This window comes from Electrona antarctica (genome assembly GCF_951216825.1).
Source record: "Electrona antarctica genome assembly, chromosome: 13".
Lineage (NCBI taxonomy): Eukaryota > Metazoa > Chordata > Actinopteri > Myctophiformes > Myctophidae > Electrona > Electrona antarctica.
Genome location: NC_136794.1, coordinates 13,247,807 through 13,266,418, shown reverse-complemented (window position 1 = coordinate 13,266,418; position 18,612 = coordinate 13,247,807). Strand labels below are relative to the sequence as shown.

At 42.5% G+C, this 18,612-nt stretch overlaps 2 protein-coding genes across 2 annotated transcripts; one reads left to right on the top strand and one right to left on the bottom strand.

Moving 5' to 3' along the window:
• Positions 1-1,229: 1,229 nt before the first annotated feature.
• coq10b (coenzyme Q10B) lies at positions 1,230-9,976 on the top strand. Its single transcript, XM_079517453.1, has 5 exons — positions 1,230-1,376; positions 4,656-4,823; positions 6,016-6,208; positions 7,212-7,313; positions 7,717-9,976. The coding sequence occupies exons 1-5, from the start codon at positions 1,279-1,281 to the stop codon at positions 7,882-7,884; spliced, it is 729 nt and encodes a 242-aa protein (XP_079373579.1). The 5' UTR covers positions 1,230-1,278; the 3' UTR covers positions 7,885-9,976.
• A 1,086-nt stretch (positions 9,977-11,062) lies between these two features.
• On the bottom strand, positions 11,063-18,510 carry hspd1 (heat shock 60 protein 1). The gene is made up of 11 exons (XM_079517595.1): positions 18,358-18,510; positions 16,358-16,533; positions 15,198-15,533; positions 14,998-15,093; positions 14,587-14,680; positions 14,297-14,465; positions 13,998-14,097; positions 13,606-13,854; positions 12,998-13,172; positions 12,724-12,902; positions 11,063-12,480 (listed from the first exon to the last, which is right to left on the bottom strand). The coding sequence occupies exons 2-11, from the start codon at positions 16,529-16,531 to the stop codon at positions 12,322-12,324; spliced, it is 1,731 nt and encodes a 576-aa protein (XP_079373721.1). The 5' UTR covers positions 16,532-16,533; positions 18,358-18,510; the 3' UTR covers positions 11,063-12,321.
• Between the last annotated feature and the right edge of the window lie 102 nt (positions 18,511-18,612).

Sequence of the window (18,612 nt, the reverse complement as noted above, 5' to 3'; positions counted from 1 at the left end):
AAATCAGAATAAAGAGCTGAAGAGGGGTCTCCCACTCCAAAAAAATCAGGTCAGATACCAGTTTCATAAGGAAAGAGAATAACTATTAAGATTGATTGGTTGAAATTGGTGATAGGCCTATAACATTTTTTCTGTAGGCTATATTAAAGAGCTGTAGAGAGGGGGAGAACCCTTTACTAAACAAATACTCTTCACTTAATGCGGCCTGCGTTTGAATAGGCTATACTTATATATTAATATATGTGAATATACTGATATATACACGTATATTAATATGTAAATACTGTTGTTGATGATCTTCTGTTCCAATTCTAAACATGCAAGTTGAAATTACCCGTTTCCGTTTTAAGTATACAGTCCAGTCCATTGTATTCAATTGCATTTTCTTTATGTCTAATGTAGCCTATATATTTGTTTTTAAGTTAATAAAGTTTATATAAAAGTATAACATATGCACTTGAAATTATGTTACACTGCATGTTTATTATTACATGTGTGACTATTTGTGGCTATTTGAGTTATGGTGTTTACTGACAGTATAGTGTAAGTGAGCACAGATGTGCAATATGTGGCCCCCTGGAGTGAGTGTGGAAATAGTGACCTTTTCCATCATCAAAGTGGCCCAGTGCCCAACCAACGAACGTTTTGTTTTCACTACACATCTTTTGATATTTGTATTTTACTCATCCTTTATTATTATTGTCTATTTTACATGAAAGCACTTTGAATGTCCTCTGCATATGATGAAATGTGCTATATAAAGAAACTTGCCTTCCTTGCCCCTGTTGCCTTGAAAGTATTAGAGGTTAGGCTGCAGCCGGTCAGGTCGACCAAAAGAAACCCAATCCCATATGTCTATACTTTCTATGCCTTATATACACCGGTAACTCTATATGCTCAATCCACCACGTCTCGTGACATCCAGGCGCGTGCATGAATGTGCACGACACACCAATCCCATATGTCTATATGGTCTATGCCTTATATACACCGGTAACTCTATATGCTCAATCCACCACGTCTCGTGACATCCAGGCGCGTGCATGAATGTGCACGACACACCACCAACGTCATCGTTCTCCCCGGTTGACGGAGAGGTGGACTGGCCAATGAACAGCTACTGCTCGACGCGGAACAGCCAACCACACCAAAGCAATGCTGAGGAGGTGCGTTCCAGAGGAGAGGGCAGGGCGGCTGGGCGGGCCGCGGGCGACGCTCTGGCTCTCTAGTTGTCGTCAACCAACACTTCCAGAGGAGAGAGAGAGAAAGAGAGGGAAGATGGCGAGAGGTAGTAGGAGCCTCCGGAGAGTCGCGGAGTGTATTAAGCAACTGCCGTCCACAGTCGGCCGGGAGACACGGACGGGGAACAACGGGAGGTAAAGGGCTCTCAAATAACTCAATGGTCCTGGCTTTGTTTCACCAGCAGCACTGGCTGACACTGACACAGCTGGATAGACCACTGTACTAGTCTACTGTAGTTAGTTACTATGTTACTAACAGCGAACGTTTGCCTACAATTACTATTACTATTACTGTTTCCTTTATTTGTGGATCGCCTCCCGAACGGTTTTTATAGCTTTCCGTCATATTTGGCTGGTGCGAAATTGGCCGATGTGATTGCAACATGGATACAGTACTAACGCAGTCTTCTGAAACTGAAAACTACAGTTTTGGTGACGTTAACTTTGGGCCTCTCTAGTCAACGTGATTTGGCCCGCCTTTTGTGACAGCTGGACTGTTTTTGTATGTGCCTTTTGAATTAGGCCTATATAGTACATAATACTACTAATTATGAACTACTCTTGGTCAGTAGGCGGTAGACCTCGGTAATATTGGTCAGGCTAGTTTACCGGGTGGTAGCTGCGATCAGCCTGTCTGAATGCTTTCAATCCCGTGTTAAATGCTCAAGTTATTAAAATGACATCTCTGGACTCTGGATCATTTCCCACTTTTCAATCGCCCAGCTATGTTGTGTGTTGTAATATCTTTTGGCATATTGTCAATGGGCCAATGGCTTAATTGTATTATGTCCCACCACAGCTCCTCAGCTTTGCTGCATTTGTAAATGGCTCTTTGTCTTTGCAAAGTTTGCATTGCATACCAGCTGACATTGTTATGTAAAATAAGACCACTGATAATATTCTCCCTGCAGGGGTTGAACTGTCATCATAGCAGTGTTTTGGGTAGGTGGCGAAATGTGTAGATTGTATAAGACTGATGTTAACCATCCATTCAGACCATCCCACATTTTAACTACATATGCACCCCCATATACTGTATACTCATACAGAATTGGCTTGTTGAAGTCACTTTCATGTTTCAGACTACTATATCAAATTTCTCTGTAAATAATCTGTAAACTGAGTACCAATGATGGAGCTGGGATTCCAAGGCTTGTGCGGGTACAGGTTGGTTATGACAATATGACAACCCGCCTGTTGGGTCTGCTTGTAACACAGCTGTGACTCAGGAGGTAGAGTGGCCGATTGGGAACCGGAAGGTTCCCCAGTTCGATCCCGGGCTCCCCCAGAGTTAAAGTGTCCTTGAGCAAGACACTGACCAAACCCCTAATTGTTACTGATGAGCAGGTTGGCGTGCCTTGCATGGTTTTCTCTGCTATCAGTGTTATGAACGTGTGTGTACGTAATGCATTGTAAAGCATAAATGCCAAATAACCATTTGGACACTGGCCGTTGCTACTATCATGGCTTAGTGAGGTCCTTGGACGCACTCTGCACGTGTCATGGAGCCTAATACCATATTACCACCAATTTCGTCTGTTGAATTGAGTTTGATGTGAACTATTGAATTGATTGAGGTGTCGCAGTGTTGTCATTTGTGGGTCATGATGTGGCACAGCAGTGGGCTATATGAGGGGGCAAGGGGCATGGTAACAAACATCATTCTATCAATCATGATGATTCCCCAAATCCCCAGGTCTCCATCTGACAAGATTGATTTGGGACAAAATTAAAACAGGGACAGACATAGCATCAGAAGCATCTCAAACTAAAACACTGGTTAACCCAGTTTTTGCCTGGGTTAACCAGTGTCATTTATCATGGTGTTGACTGGCTCCTGTTTAGCAGCATTGTCAACGCTGGAATAGTGAAATAGAAGTAGTTAAAAACTCTGATGAAATGGCCTGCCTGGGCATCTATGCCTTAACTGAAATACAGGTGGTCTGTGCCTGTGTCATTGGAATTTTAATGAGTTCATATTAAAATCTTTCAAATTCTCTGAGACAGATAATTGCAGTTTTGTCTCTCTCTTTTTTTTTAATGTAATCCATTCATCATGATTGGTATTTTTTCACCCTGACAATTAGGAATGATGTACAGTAGCTGGAGCGGTCAGTCTATACTGGAGTTCTGTTTTGGGGGAATTCTTCCCATTATGCCTGAAAGTGGTAGCCTGGTTCCAGCCCATAGACCTCGCCCAATCCACCGAGTGAACTGCTCTAAAGCTTCAGAGTCTGATATTCAGGCTAATATGAAAGTGGTACACCCTAGAGATAACCTTGTTCTGCAGCATATCTGACCCTAGGCTGGCTGGAGCGTATGTAGAAATGTTGGGCAGGTGGACAGACTGGTGAACAAAGCGAGCCCTGATGCCTGGGTCCTTCAATGTTCCCATATACAATGTTGTTATTAATGTCGATACCCTTCATTGACCTGGTCCCGCTTTGCCTTAATTACCTGACTGGAGTAGACTGATGTGACTTTGTTTTGTATCTGCGTCTGTGAGCTTTTAAAGGTGTAAGTTATTTACTTTTGTTAAAATAAGTGTAGCTCTATATTCTGATATAATATAATAATAATTGCTAAAGTGTTTGTTCAGTAACAGGTGTCTCCCTGTCTCTCCAGATCTTTAGTAAACAGAAAATGCTACATTTCCAGCTTGAGATATTAATTTCATCCAACCAGGAGAGAGAACTCATAGAGGATACAGAATAAATTGAAATTTGAAGTGACAAAACAAATAAATGCAATAAGCAGACATAATTGGAACACTATGAATTCTAAGCTGACAAATCAGTTCTCTTTCCTGATTGGATGAAATTGGTGACCCTGTTTATTAAGGACCTTCAAGATACAGTTTGAATGACAAATGTTTGGCAGGTGCTGGTAGGTACATGTTGTACTCGGAAGCATTCATTGCTTCCTGAGTGAAAAGCTGATGCCTTGATCCAACATTCCTGGGCTAATTGTGGTTTGTGTTTTAGGAATGTGAATTGACTAAATACGTTTCACATTGCTTACTTTCTTTTTGAATGTGAAATAAATAAATCAAAACAAACTCCAATGTCAAAAAATATTCCTTTTTTTTTCTCATCTTTTTAGTTTCTCCCAATTTTGAGGAGGTTGAGAGGGAATATATTGCAAATTTCCAACAGTATATGGCATAATGACGTATGGTATATCCCATTCATTGTATTAACTGTTAATAAATCGTTTAATAGCATGTAGCCTATAGAAAACAACCAAACTTTAACCTAGGCAAAAAAAAAGTAAAAATAATTCAGATTCAGTGCTGACTGAATGCAGTAGTACAGCTTTGTTAAAGCACCATTTAATTATGCTCCCCTGAGTCCCTTCATTGCTGCTTTCTGACCTGACTCATTGTGTCTTTTGCGTGTTGTGCTCTACAATCAGGTATCTGTCATCATGTGGGATCCTGATGACACGCGTGCCGCCGCCGCTGCCGCTGCTGGGTGTGGCCATGTCAGGACGCACTGCGGCGACGGTGCCCACCCGCTGCTTCTTTAACTTCGCTGACACCTTCTCCAAGAAGAAGGAATACTCCGAGAGACGTATCATTGGGTGAGTCACTCCAGCCTGGTTTCACTTTACCTTTCTTTTGTCCCCTTTAGTGATACACTGCGAAATGGCTTATGCTGGTTCACTTGTGGCCCAACCCATATTAGGCAGCCATCTATGATTCATATAAAATGTAATGGTTCTAGTTCGTAGTTCTCCAGGAGTGTAGCTGTTTATAAGATGGCTTGTTTGTGTGTCTGACTGTCCACATGGAGTCCGGCATCCACATTTGAGCCACGCTGTTCCCATGTGGATTGTGAGATCCACATCATTTGACGTTTTTATAGTTAACTTGACATTATTCTTTAAGAGATTGGTTTTCTATGAAGATGCAGCTGCCATTCTCCCCAAAATACTGTTCATTTTCTTTCTCTGAGGCTACATTTATACCCTCCTTTGTCCCCAAACACGCTGATCATTATAAGTTAATGAATGAAAATGTCAAGATCAGCTACGTGTCTCTGAGTATGTAGATTTTCAACCTGTGCTTATGACGCACTGAATGTCCCTGCAGAAAGGTCACAATCACTAAAGCTGCCTGTATAAATAGACACAATCAGCAGCTACAGTATGTTCTCTGACCCATGCAGTTATGTAACAAGGGTGGGAGATTCTCTCTCTCTCTATGTCTATGTCATTGGGTCAGGAGCATGCCCTGTCAATCTTGTTACGTTAGCGTTAGGGTTGTCACAAGTTCTCACAAAATTATTTTTGTCATTGTCGGGCAGAAACCTTTTATCTCCATACTACATCCTTTCATGTTTTTTTTTGTGTAGAGTAATACCCTATTTTATACTTTGTCGTGTTGTATGACAATGTCGTGCAAAAGTAGAGGCAATAGCCAATCTACAAGCTCACAACGTGTTGCCACATGATGAGTTGAGCTTGTTGAGCTGCTATTTTGGCTATTTTAGATGTGTTTCGAAAAATGTTGGCTATAATGTTATGCCAAAAAGGCCTTGTTGAAAGTGATTGATTAGGTCTTCTACATGTTTTAAAACTTTTGAAGATTGCGTCATGGCCGATTTAAATCCGTGTGCGCTGTTCCTCCATTTCTTGAAAAGTAACAGCTTCGGACAAGTTTCTGCCCAACAGAAACATTTTGCTGTTTGTGACACAACAGCATCTTAGACATACAGTATTTGGATGGCTGGAGGTTTTACTGGTCTCTTCTCTGTGTTCCTCCCACCCGTAGATTTTCCATGCAGGAGTTTTATGAGGTAGTGAACAAAGTGGAGGACTACAAACAATTTGTTCCCTGGTGCAAGAAGTCAGACGTTGTGTTTAAACGTGCCGGCTTCTGCAAGGCCAAGCTGAGTGTGGGCTTCCCCCCTGTGGAGGAGAACTACACCTCCCTGATCACGTCTGTACGCCCCCATCTGGTCAAGGTGAGAGATTGCTGTACTATTCATCAACATGGCAGTAGTCTCGTGTAGCCAGACAACTATTCCACAATCTCTGAATACTATATAGAGTCTGGAACTACACATCCCAAAATCCGAGTAAGGAAGCTTCCATTTCCGTTCACGATTTTTTTCCTTCCATTTCTGCTAAGCAGCAAGCTCAGTGGCCTTGTGGTTAGATTGTCCGCCCTGAGACTAGGAGGTCGGGGTTCAATCCCTGGCCGGGTCATACCAAAAACTCTAAAAATGGGACCCAGTGCCTCCCTGCTTGACACTCAGCATCAAGGGATGGATTGGGGTTAAGTCCCTGCGACATACTAGCGTCATGTCCAGGGGGTGTACTTGTACATCAAGCTGCCTCACGCTACAGAAACAGGAGATAGGCTCCTGCCCTATGGGCCTCATGGCTCGGCAAGGCTACTTAATTAAGCAGCAAGCTATATATGCTTAGATGATTTCTATATATTAGGATAAATTTGCACGACTGTAAAGACGAAAGGGAAGTGGAGAGGAGGAGGCTTCACTTCCGCTTTATCGCTTACTCATGATCATAAATTCGTGCTCTGATGGAAGCATTTGAAAATTGCGAGAGGCAACAGTCTGGCCACGCAAGACTAAAATGGCAGGGTTCCCTACATTGCTTTAGCAAGAATTGCTGGCTCCTTATCAGAGTAATTCCAGCTGCCATCTAGTGTCCTCTCGATTAGGAATGTTCAGCACTAAATAGTGTTCTTTTTTTTAAGAAGGGAGGTCATCGGGATCGGTATTTGAGTGCGTGACACGTTGTCGGGCTGCATTGCAGCCTAGGTGCAAGTCAACTATTTTCTGGTCTGCTGTGTATAAAGGCAATGACAGCAAAATAAATCTAGCATTTTTTTTAATACTGCTATTTAACCTGAGATTGATATGATCACAAGTTTTTAGATTTTTCAGAACTTGAAAAATGAATAAATAAAAGATAGTAAAAACGTGTTGTGTTGGTTGTCAGGCATCCTGTTCAGACGGTAAATTGTTCAACTACCTGGAGACAGTGTGGCGCTTCAGCCCTGGCCTCCCTGGCTACCCTCGCACATGCACCGTGGACTTTTCTGTAAGTGTTAAGGCTGCATTGAATTCACAAGGTGTGTGTGTGTGTGTGTGTGTGTGTGTGTGTGTGTGTGTGTGTGTGTGTGTGTGTGTGTGTGTGTGTGTGTGTGTGTGTGTGTGTGTGTGTGTGTGTGTGTGTGTGTGTGTGTGTGTGCACGTGCACGTGCACGTGCGTACGTGTGAGAGAGAGCACAGTATGTGCAATTCTGAGTGTTTAGTGTCTTGTCAGTGCATACTGTGTCTGTGTGGGATCTCCATGTGCCTGAGCTTGTCATGTCTGACTACATGCCAATGAGAAATCTAAAACTAGCATGTACAGTCTCTCTCTCTCTCTCTCTCTCTCTCTCATACAGTGTTAAATTCAACTTCTAACCTAACCCCTCTCTCTCTCTTCCTCCGATTCATAGATATCCTTTGAGTTCCGCTCCCTCATCCACTCCCAGCTAGCTCATGTCTTCTTCGACGAGGTAGTGAAGCAGAATGTGTCAGCATTCGAAAAGCGTGCCTGTAAGCTGTACGGCACTGAGACATGCATCCCCCGTGAGCTCATGTTCCACGAGGTCCACCACACATAGTGTGCCACAGCCTTCTAAAAACAACTTTCAGCCATTCAACCTACTCAGCTAATGCCACAGAGAGAAAGAGGGGAGGGAGAAGAGAGGCAGTGGAGGAGAGGAAAAAAGGTACCTGTGCCCCACCTAAATACAGCAGTGACCTTTATCACGAACAAGGCTGATGGTTACTATGTCCCAAAACTGGATCTAGTTGTATATGCCAGTTTTCCTCAGCAAGTAGGGTGTAGCTACAGGCCATTTGTCAGCTTCTCCACTGCCAGTCCTGAAACCATGTTTCAAATCCAACCACCATGATCTCTGTGAGAACTCTGACCCAAGACCTGTTAAGGCTGTTAACAGATATGGGTGAGGTGCTGCCAGTGCTTGTTTTCAAGCCCCATATAGATAGACAGAAAGAAATAAATACATGTCAGAGATGAGAGTAAATTTAGGAATGATGGCAGGGTTTCCAAAATCAGGCACTGGATGTACAACCACGTCTGCCCAAATAGTAAAAAAATAGCGTCATATCAAAATTGATGTACCAACCATCTCAACGGAAAGTGTGCTTACATTGTATAATGTTACCATGACAATTCACAACTCCATGCAACAGTCGCAATGTTTTGAAAACATTGTGATGATGCAACCCACAAGGGCCTTAATTGTGGTCTGTGCACCAACTGGCTGAGCGAGGAGTGGGTCATTAATCTGTGCTGTGATTTCTCTCAAGGAAGCTCTTTCTATGATTGCTACTGTACCAACGCAGTGAACGCACAACCGTTCCATGGTATTGAAAAAAGAAAAGTTACAAACACTTTAATTGTAAAAGTGCAGCAAGGTCAAAACTTTCATCGCTGCTCCAAAAGGATAAAACACTGAGAAAATCTGTTACTTTTAACTCTGTTATGAATTTGTGTGGGAAATCTTGATGGGATGTAGCAATATACAGTACAAGCCTATTATATAGAAAGGGACAGAAGCACGTTACTCACTATGCTGATCAAGCGAGCATCAGTTTATTGTCACATCACAATTTTATACCAAGAGTGTGTGAAATGATTTTGTGTATAAAGCTTCCCATGAATCAATTACATTATATAAACAATTGCCATCTAGACAATGACAATGGACAATGGCCATCTAGTGGCCGCTTTGAATAACAGATCATGCTAAAGGCGCAGCAGGTAGATATAAAAACTATGTACTGACACATGCAGCAGTGCTCAGTGCCAGTTTGGCAGCCCAATAGCCTAGCTTTGTAAACTGTCCCTAAGTCTGTTCGTTCAGCATTTGATACTGCAGTATCACCTGCCTGGTGGTAAGCTGCATCAACAGTTTTTGGCTGGGATGGTTAGTGCCTTTGATGATCTGTTTAGCCTTATACCAATATGTCCTGCAGGGATAAATACAACAAGGAAGATGTAAGAACCAGATATCTGTACTGTATACTGCCAGGTCTCATCATCAAAACGTTCTCTATTTCAAATTTTAGTAAGGGACAAATGTTCTTAGCACTGTTCTCTTATGATTTTCAGTACGAGTAATAATGTACAGTGGAGTTGTTCTATAACAGAGCCAGAGGGTGTTTTATTTTATTTTAAGTGTGCAATATCAATAGTATTAGTTTGTATTTTTACATTTAAATGCAGCTAAGCAACTGGGCATATCCACTGACTGTAAGGGCCCCAAACTGGCTAGGGAAATTAAAGATCAGATCATATATTATGTACTATGCCCTGTCATGTCAGATTTCCTTTTCAGTGAGATATTTGCCACCCATAGAACCTACAATATCAATCTCCCAACCCATAACCACCTAGTGCCTCTTGACCAAGTGACAACATATTTATCATCTATTGTTATCATATTATACTCATTTTAACATATTTATTATGCTTAGTTTTAGGAACAAATGTAAATATTGTTTTGAATATCAGATGTGAGAAAGACATGCACTGCTTAAAGAAAACAGAAGTAAGCTTTGTTTTGTTTTTTTGTGTTTTGTGGTATTGGGAAGTACATTATCAAATGTTAATAGAGTTGTTTTGATTGGCTTTAGAAAGATGTACTGACTGCATGGTTTATAAAATATATTTTTATATAAAACCAATGTCAACTGTTAATTTTGTGTGTGGTGTGTTTATCAACATGGCTTGCAGGCCTCGTGGCTGGACAGGAATAGGGGAATCATGTGAAGTGTTAAGAATAGAACCACCACGGGTATGACTATTATTGTCAGACAACTCCTAGCAGTATAACCTTACCTCTTGACAAACGGAATTTGTTCTCAAATATATTAGCAGGAAAAAGGCAAAATAAAGTATGTATGCAAGAGCCAGTGAAAGACTAATGACATGTGCTATTTTAACTACCATCCTATAACTACCACATATGGGAAACCAATAAGTTAAAGATGTCATTAAAAGAACACAATGATTGACTGCAGCTATGAACAAAAGGGCAGCTGTAGATGTCAGACGGATTGGCACACAAGGTCATGGCCTTCATGCTTTTCTAGGAAGCTCGTTTAGAACTTTGAAGTGGGGCGATATTCTAGCCAAGACATAGTAATTCATACTTCAGTGTTTGACTGAGTTGAGTCATAGTAGTAGTAAGTAGCCTTGCCGAGCCATGAGGCCCATAGGGCAGGAGCCTATCTCCTGTTTCTGTAGCGTGAGGCAGCTTGATGTACAAGTACACCCCCTGGACATGACTCTAGTATGTCACAGGGACTTAACCCCAATCCAACCCTTGATGCTGAGTGTCAAGCAGGGAGGCACTGGGTCCCATTTTTAGAGTCTTTGGTATGACCCGGTCGGGGATCGAACCCCGACCTCCCAGTCTCAGGGCGGACACTCTAACCACAAGGCCACTGAGCTGGTTTGAGTTGAGTCATGCATGGTCTTTAATGAGAAAATTAGCATCAGTTCCCTTAACGACTCAAACTAACTACATATTGTAGATCTATTTTTTTTTTTAAAGTAAACTCTTGACACAAAATATTGAGGCCAGGTTGAAAGTGGTTAATCATAAGTTCATAACACTCCACATGCATTGTCCATGTGAGCACCAGTGGAACATGAGGCTCTATGCCTCTACAAATGCTCCAGCCTTTGGGCTACACTACAGGATCATTGAGATTGAAAGTCTATTATCAAGTCAAGTATTTGTCTAAAATATACTCAAATCCAAAACGTGTCAGAACATTTGAGTTTATTAAATTAAAAAAAAATAAAATAAAATCACAGTAACAATCAATGTCTACATTATACAAAAAAGAGAAAGGAAAAATATACTGGAAAATAAAACATTTCTCTGGCAAGCATGGCCATTGATAGCAGAACATGTACAGTAGGAGGGTAAATGTGCAGTATCACACAAATGGGGTTGATGTTTTGATGTCTTGAATGGTCCCACCACCCTGCCCAGTCCAACTCCTCCTTCTCAACAAGGCTAATATGAAAGAACAGTACTCCTTCAAACAGTCAACCAAATACTCAATAGCAAGATGGAAAAAAACTACAAAACAGGCATAGAAAGTTGTTCTAATGCCAACTAAGGCAGGCATCTCTAGAACGTTGTTATGTCCCCACTATTCAACAGGCCTCTGGCGGTGAATACTCTTGTAAACCCTGAAAACCTTCCCCATTACAGATTTCTACAGAGAACAGAAGCGGCATCATTGCCACTTCAGAGAGAAAGCCACAGAAAATGTTCACATGAAAAAAAATGTTTAATAAACAGATATAGTTTTATCCCATTCAAAATGCCTGGGCAAAACGAATATAAAAGAAAAGAACAAGACTGAGAATTAACAAAAACATTACAAAAATAAAGGACAGTGACACATTCTTGGCTAGGATTCCATTATCTACCAACCCATGCTCTCCATTAGGTTAATAATATGTTAGTTTCTGTAAAGCCTTAAGGTCCTTGCAGACTGCTGCAGGGTTTTCCCCCTGAAAAAAGGCAGGAAAAACAAAAGCAGTAGCCTGCAAGGACCCTTACTCTCGTATACAGGACATAAATAACTACTTCATGAAATATCTCCAGCACCTTTATGTTATTCTTACTGTTGAGCATCATATCAAGGAACTATTGTGAGAATGAATGATGATCATGTTGATACAATGGACAAGGGCGTTGGGGTCATATGTTGATGTAAACGTGTCTACGGTGTTGGTGTGGATGGGCTGGGAGCCTGGGAGAGGGACGGAGAAGCGGTGGGTCAGGCGAGGCTGGCTCTTCCAGAAACCAGGGAGGGTGAAGGGAGGAGGCAGAATCATGAGGTGGTGGTGGGGTACATCATCCATTTGCAGCTCCGACAAACTCACGACCAGTCAGTTTGAGCAGTTTTTGTGGAAATGGGGCACTGGCTTTGGCTGAACTTGTCCTTCGGCCACCCCTGCCACCATTCTGCCCAATTAGTTTATACAATGTTTCAGGGGGCTCAGCTTAGAAACCCATGCCACCCATGCCGCCCATTCCACCCATACCCCCCATGCCTCCGGCTCCGGCCTCCTTCTCATCCTTGGGGAGCTCTGTGACAACACACTCGGCTGTGGACAACAGGGAGGCGACTCCTGCAGCGTCCATTAGTGCCGTCCTCACCACCTGTAGGAGGAGGCAGAGAGTGACTGTGCAGTTAGTTTTACTGCATTTCTGAGACCAGCCAGAGAGGGGCAGCAGAGTTATATACTCAACCAAAAGAACATTTGTACCCGTTAGTTGTCAATCCACAATTTGTTTCAGTAGACTTTTTGCACACTGGATCATGCGCCAAAGCATAAAAAGGTAAGAGCCAATAACTACATGTCCAAAATAACTGTAATTTGTTGCTTATACATTAAACTGTACCTTTGTGGGATCAATGATGCCCTTCTCCACCATGTTGACATACTCTCCCAGCATAGCATCATAGCCAATCTCAGGATCTGCCTGCAGGATCTTCTCCACCACTAGCGAACCCTCCACACCTGCGTTCTTAGCGATTGTCATGGCTGGGATACGCAGCGACCGCCTGATGATGTCCACACCTGATAGCAAAGGAAGGATGAAAGATATCAGATGATGTTCATTTGAGAAAATCGTACGAGTGTACCCTGTATGCCTACGTTTGAGCTCTGCTTACCAATCTTAATGTCATTATTGGCAGGTATAATGCTGTCAAGGGCGGGGATGCAGCGGAGAAGCGCACAGCCACCGCCGGGCACAATGCCCTCCTCAACGGCTGCCCGTGTGGCATTCAGAGCATCTGTCACACGGTCCTTCTTCTCATTCACCTCTACATCACTTGTACCTCCAATCTGGAAAGGAAGACCAGAGTGTCACTCACTTTTGGACAGAGCCGATATCAAGGATCGTTTAAGGATTTTCACCTGTTTGCACTTAGTTGTCAAACACTACATGGCTTGAGTGACAGCAATTCCTTATGAAAACATAATGTTAAGTAATACCTTGTCAATCAATCTTTTCTCCAGGGACCGGACTATTTTTGGCTATACTTTTCAAATTAAATCAGACATAAAATACAATTACATGACTGACCAATAAAATTATATTTAGTGTGTTGGATTACCCATCTAAAACAGTTAAATTTCAAATCAATGGCTTACTCAAAAAAAAAAAAATCAGACAAACCATGGTATGCTTTAGAAAATAGTTGGCAATAAAGTAAAGTATACTGTGAGTCCATTGGTATAATGCTTTAAGACACACAACCCAATCATCTCTGCTCACCTTGAGCACAGCCACACCGTCAGACAGCTTGGCCAGTCTCTCATTCAGCTTCTCCTTCTCGTAGTCACTGGTGGTGCTTTCCAGCTGCTCGATAATCTCATTTGCCCGCTTCTCGATGTCTGCGGCGTTGCCTCCTCCCTTCAGCAGCATTGTGTCATCCTTGGTCACCTGCACCTCGCCTACCGTGCCAAAGTCATGAGCCTGGATGTCCTCTAAGGCCACGCCCACGCCCGTCTCATCCCCAAACACCTGGCAGGAGGTAAGGAAACATTTTTTGTACCCGTGTCCTCATATACGAATCCAAACTAAAGGATTTACACTCCTTTTTATGAAGTGATTTTTGGTTCGCTTGGAAATACATTTGACAAACTTAGCTTTAGGAGTGTACTTACTGTTCCTCCAGTGGCGATTGCCATGTCTTTGAGCTGGTTCTTCCTGTTGTCTCCAAAGCCTGGGGCCTTGACTGCCACCACCTGGAGCCCAACCTTCAGTCTGCATAGAGAGAGAGTGTTTCAACAATCACCTCTGACACAATCAGATATTGTATTGATCAATGAGACCAGTGATTTCAGCAGCTGTGCAACGTTTTGAGCTTTCCACCCAGTGTATTACTTACAAAGTATATATGATTATTGTGCAATTCATGTGTACTTTACCTAACAGTGCATTAAAAGAGTAGACAGAAACATACCTGTTGAGAACCAGTGTGCTGAGGGCCTCTCCATCCACATCCTCAGCTATTATGATCAAGGGTTTGCGGTGCTGGTTGGCAATCTCCAAGGCAGGTACAATGCTCTGAACAGTGGAGATCTTCTTCTCACTCAGCAGCAGGTATGCATCCTGGAACTCACACTTCTGACCTGAAGACATAAAGCAGGTTAAATATGATCAAACCCTATATTTAGCACAAAAGAAAAGTAAGTGGTTTGTTACCGTTAAAAAAAAGGAAACGATGCTGATTGGTGATGTGAATGGTCTTACCTTTGGCTGTGTTGATGAAGTAGGGGGAGATATAGCCACGGTCAAACTTAAGACCTTCGATGATCTCCAGCTCATCATAAAGAGTTTTGCCATCCTGAAACAGAAACAGACTACCTCAGTTTACATTACTTACTAGTTTTATCTTTTTATACCAGTAAGACGCGAGGGCGAGGTCAAATTCTGTACTGGCCATATAAGGAGCATGTCTTGAGTGTACAGGGTTTGATGAGGTCAGATCAACATATGGATTGTCAGAACAGGTCGACCTGTTCTGACATTCCATATGTTGTTGTTGCCGGGTGTGGGGATTTTGAGTGACTGACTGACGGACAAAAATGTACGATGTCATAGTAAATGCGACCTGCGGTCACAATAAAATGAATAAATACATAAAAAAACAGAAGCTGGTACCTTGACAGTGATGACTCCCTTGCGGCCCACTTTTTTCATGGCATTACTGATGATGTTGCCAATCTCTACATCACCATTGGCTGAGATTGTGGCAACCTGAAAAACAGAAGTCACCAAATTAATGATGTCTCATGCTTATATGATGGAGCAATCAATTTCCATTTGTACTGTCAGCAAACGGTGACTAGAGAGATATTTACTTGTGCAATCTCCTCTGGGGTTGTGACAGGCTTGGACAGCCTCTTCAGCTCAGCAATCACAACTTCCACAGCCATCATGACACCACGACGGATCTCAATCGGGTTGGCTCCTTTGCTGATGGTGTCAAAGCCCTCCTTGGCGATGGCACGTGCCAGCACTGTGGCAGTGGTGGTGCCATCACCAGCTTCCTCATTGGTGTTGTTGGCCACATCCTGCACCAGCTTGGCACCAATGTTCTTATATTTGTCCTTCAAGTCGATAGCCTTGGCCACAGTCACACCATCCTTGGTCACCTTTGGGCTACCCCAGCTCTGTTCAATTATGACTGTGCGACCCTGGAAGAGAAGTGCAAAGGGGAACATTTATTAACTCCATGAAACCTAGGCCTCAGTTACATGCACAAAATGTATTCAGAATGAATTAATTCCGAACAGAGATTCATACCCAACTGTTTACATGGAACCTGAATACAAGTATTCCTATTCCCCAATTGTTTACATGACCAAAGCATTTATTTGGAATATAACTTTGGACTATAGAGATGGCCAACCCATAACCGTTATCCCTTAAGAAATGAATAACCGACAAACACTAACAGCTATTATCTGATAAAAAGAAAATATAGCGCAGTCCCTGCTTGGACATGGGCCAAAAAAGCACTATAGTCTATACTAAAGGCAGACCTGTGTAAAATAATACATGCATTCCAAACTCCCAGTAGCATTCGGAATAAAGTGTTTATATGGTGATCTATACCGATTCAAACGGTATATACCACCCCTCCAGACCGGAAAAAAAACATTCATTCGGAATGGGATATTCTATTCCAATTGAGGCGTTATCCTTGATAACTGGAATGAATCCATTCATTCCGAATGAATTTCTGCATGTAAATGGGGCCCTAGTGTCTTCATTCTGGGCATGACACATTTGGCAAAAATAGACAGTCAGAAAAAACTGGCAATCTACAAGCTCATGATATTTTGCAATTTGAGAGCTTGTAAATCATCTATTTTCGCTGTGACATACAAAGTATATAGTGCTGCTTATGTGGTTAATGTGATGAAAGTGACTTATTAAAAGTCTTAGCGGAAACAAGAAAATGGCAATAACATTTGTGTCACTCATATATTAGCTCATGAAATAATGCAACCTTTACCTTGGGGCCCATGGTGACAGCAACGGCATCCGCAAGCAGATCCACACCCTGCAGCATTAGGGCACGGGCATCAGCTCCAAACTTGACATCCTTGGCATAGCCTCGTGTGAGGTGGGGGGCCAGAGCTCTGCACACCGGCCTCACCTGCCTCATGACTGTAGGTAAACGAAACATTCCTGTGGATAGAAAAAGAGCAGCAGGAAGAGAATCAGAATCGTATATTCTACAGTACACGGTCTGCTCATTTTATACTATTCCGCTGAATTGGTCTAGTCATCCTGGTGATGCCAGAGTGAGGTGTCGTCTTCTCTGTGTATGGAGATTCAGATGATGTCAGTAGGGTTCAGCTCCATATGGGATCCAGGAGGTAATGACCTTATATGGAGTATGTGATGCGAGACATAGATGTGTAGTTCTATTATGGAGATCCAGCTGATGTCAGTGTTGGTCCGCTCCTCCTTATACAGAGATTTGGTGAAGAGTCTGTAATGTCGATGTTGGTCAGCTCCATATATGGAGATCCAAGTAATAGTAGAATGGAAAGGCTTCGCAACAGATGACTTGTCAAATCAACTGTTACTAGATAACGTGAAAGCCTTTGTAACAGTTGCTATTATAACATGTTGCTGAATGGAATTTCTATTTTGCCAATGTGTTCTTCCAAAGTGCAGATCGACTCCCCCTCCCAGCCTCCCTCAAGTGTCACATAAGGACTCGCATGACAATGCTTAACATTGCCCCTAGTGGTCACAGAGGGCATCTGCAAACACATCTACTGCAGGATTACAAGAACCAGTAAATGAATGAACTTGCCTCTAATGAATGGTGAAACAAAACTGCAATCTCCCCAGTACAAGCCCAGAGGTTCTATCCTGAAAGTTATTGAGGGGCAATAGACCCTCCTATGTCCAGCTTTTGGTGTTTGTGTAAACAAACATTGCGTAACACAAACATTGATGACGAAGGTGAGGACGCAAATTCTGATTGGCCAGAATGAGATGATGTATGATAATGTACGACGATAAAATCACCCCTCACTTCACACGGGTGTGATTTTATTAACTTTATGCCAAGGTACAAAATGACAAACCATATTAGCCTCCTAATCTTTCATTTGAAAGCATCTGGGAAATAATGATTCATGACTTATAATATAACCAAAAATGATAGATGCCGGTTTTGACCTTCAGTGCCGTTATTATATCCATGACCATCTATCCTCAAAACGGTTCCTGGTTACCCCCACGTGTGCTCTTCGTGCCGTGCGTCACAAGGTCAAGTAAGAAACGCATGTGCAGAACCAACCCGGCATCCTCTGATTGAATGAACCGAGTTGTGAGTAGCAAGTAGCAACATCCCTTGCATCATATTACATGAAAAGTCCACACTGCAAACAGATCATAAAATGCACCAGTCAGTTCTGCTAGCACCGTTACTGTGCGTGTGATGAACCATCAACCATGGGCTTCGTGGACAAACCGCAGTGTCTTTTACAAAATGTACTGATATGGCAGTGACTGAGACAACAGGGTGAAAACTCAACTGGTTGTGGCCATTATCAAGTCACCTTTCGTGTAATGTGGCCCTCACTGCACCCCGAAACGATTTAGACACCCCTGGTCTAAGACCATCTTGAACAGAGAGATTTCATTAAGCAAGATACACCCATAAGGCACGAGTCACGACATACCATTTGGCATTTTCCATGTACCATCTGCGAACAATTATTTAAATACAATTTAAAGGTTGACATTAACGAGGTGGGACGAGAAATACTAGACCAAGCAAAGTTGTCTTGTTCCAACCATTCCCGGTGCGGTGCTGTGTCCTTGCCAGTTACGACAGATTTAGCCATCATGATGTAGCTATATCGTAGCTAAGCTATCATGTCTAGAAAGCTATAGCTTTGCCCATGAATCCGTGTTATATAGTTACAAGTGTCTTAAAACCAGGAGTCTGTATGTGGTTTAGAAATGATTCGTTGAAATGACAATACTTACTTGTGGGTTGAAGAGGTAGACGGGAGCAGGTCTGAATGATATACGTCTAGCGTGTGAGCGGACAGTCAGAAGCAGACGGCACTGTGCAGAAGAACTGAATGAATGCACATGGCCTCTCTATCACATCCGGGTAATTGACCGGCGTACCCCGGATCATGTGTATTGTCATAAACATGCGAAATGTATCCATATAGTAAAATAGCTTGTAATGTCAGACACATGAGACATAGCCAATAATATAAACTGCTTATATTG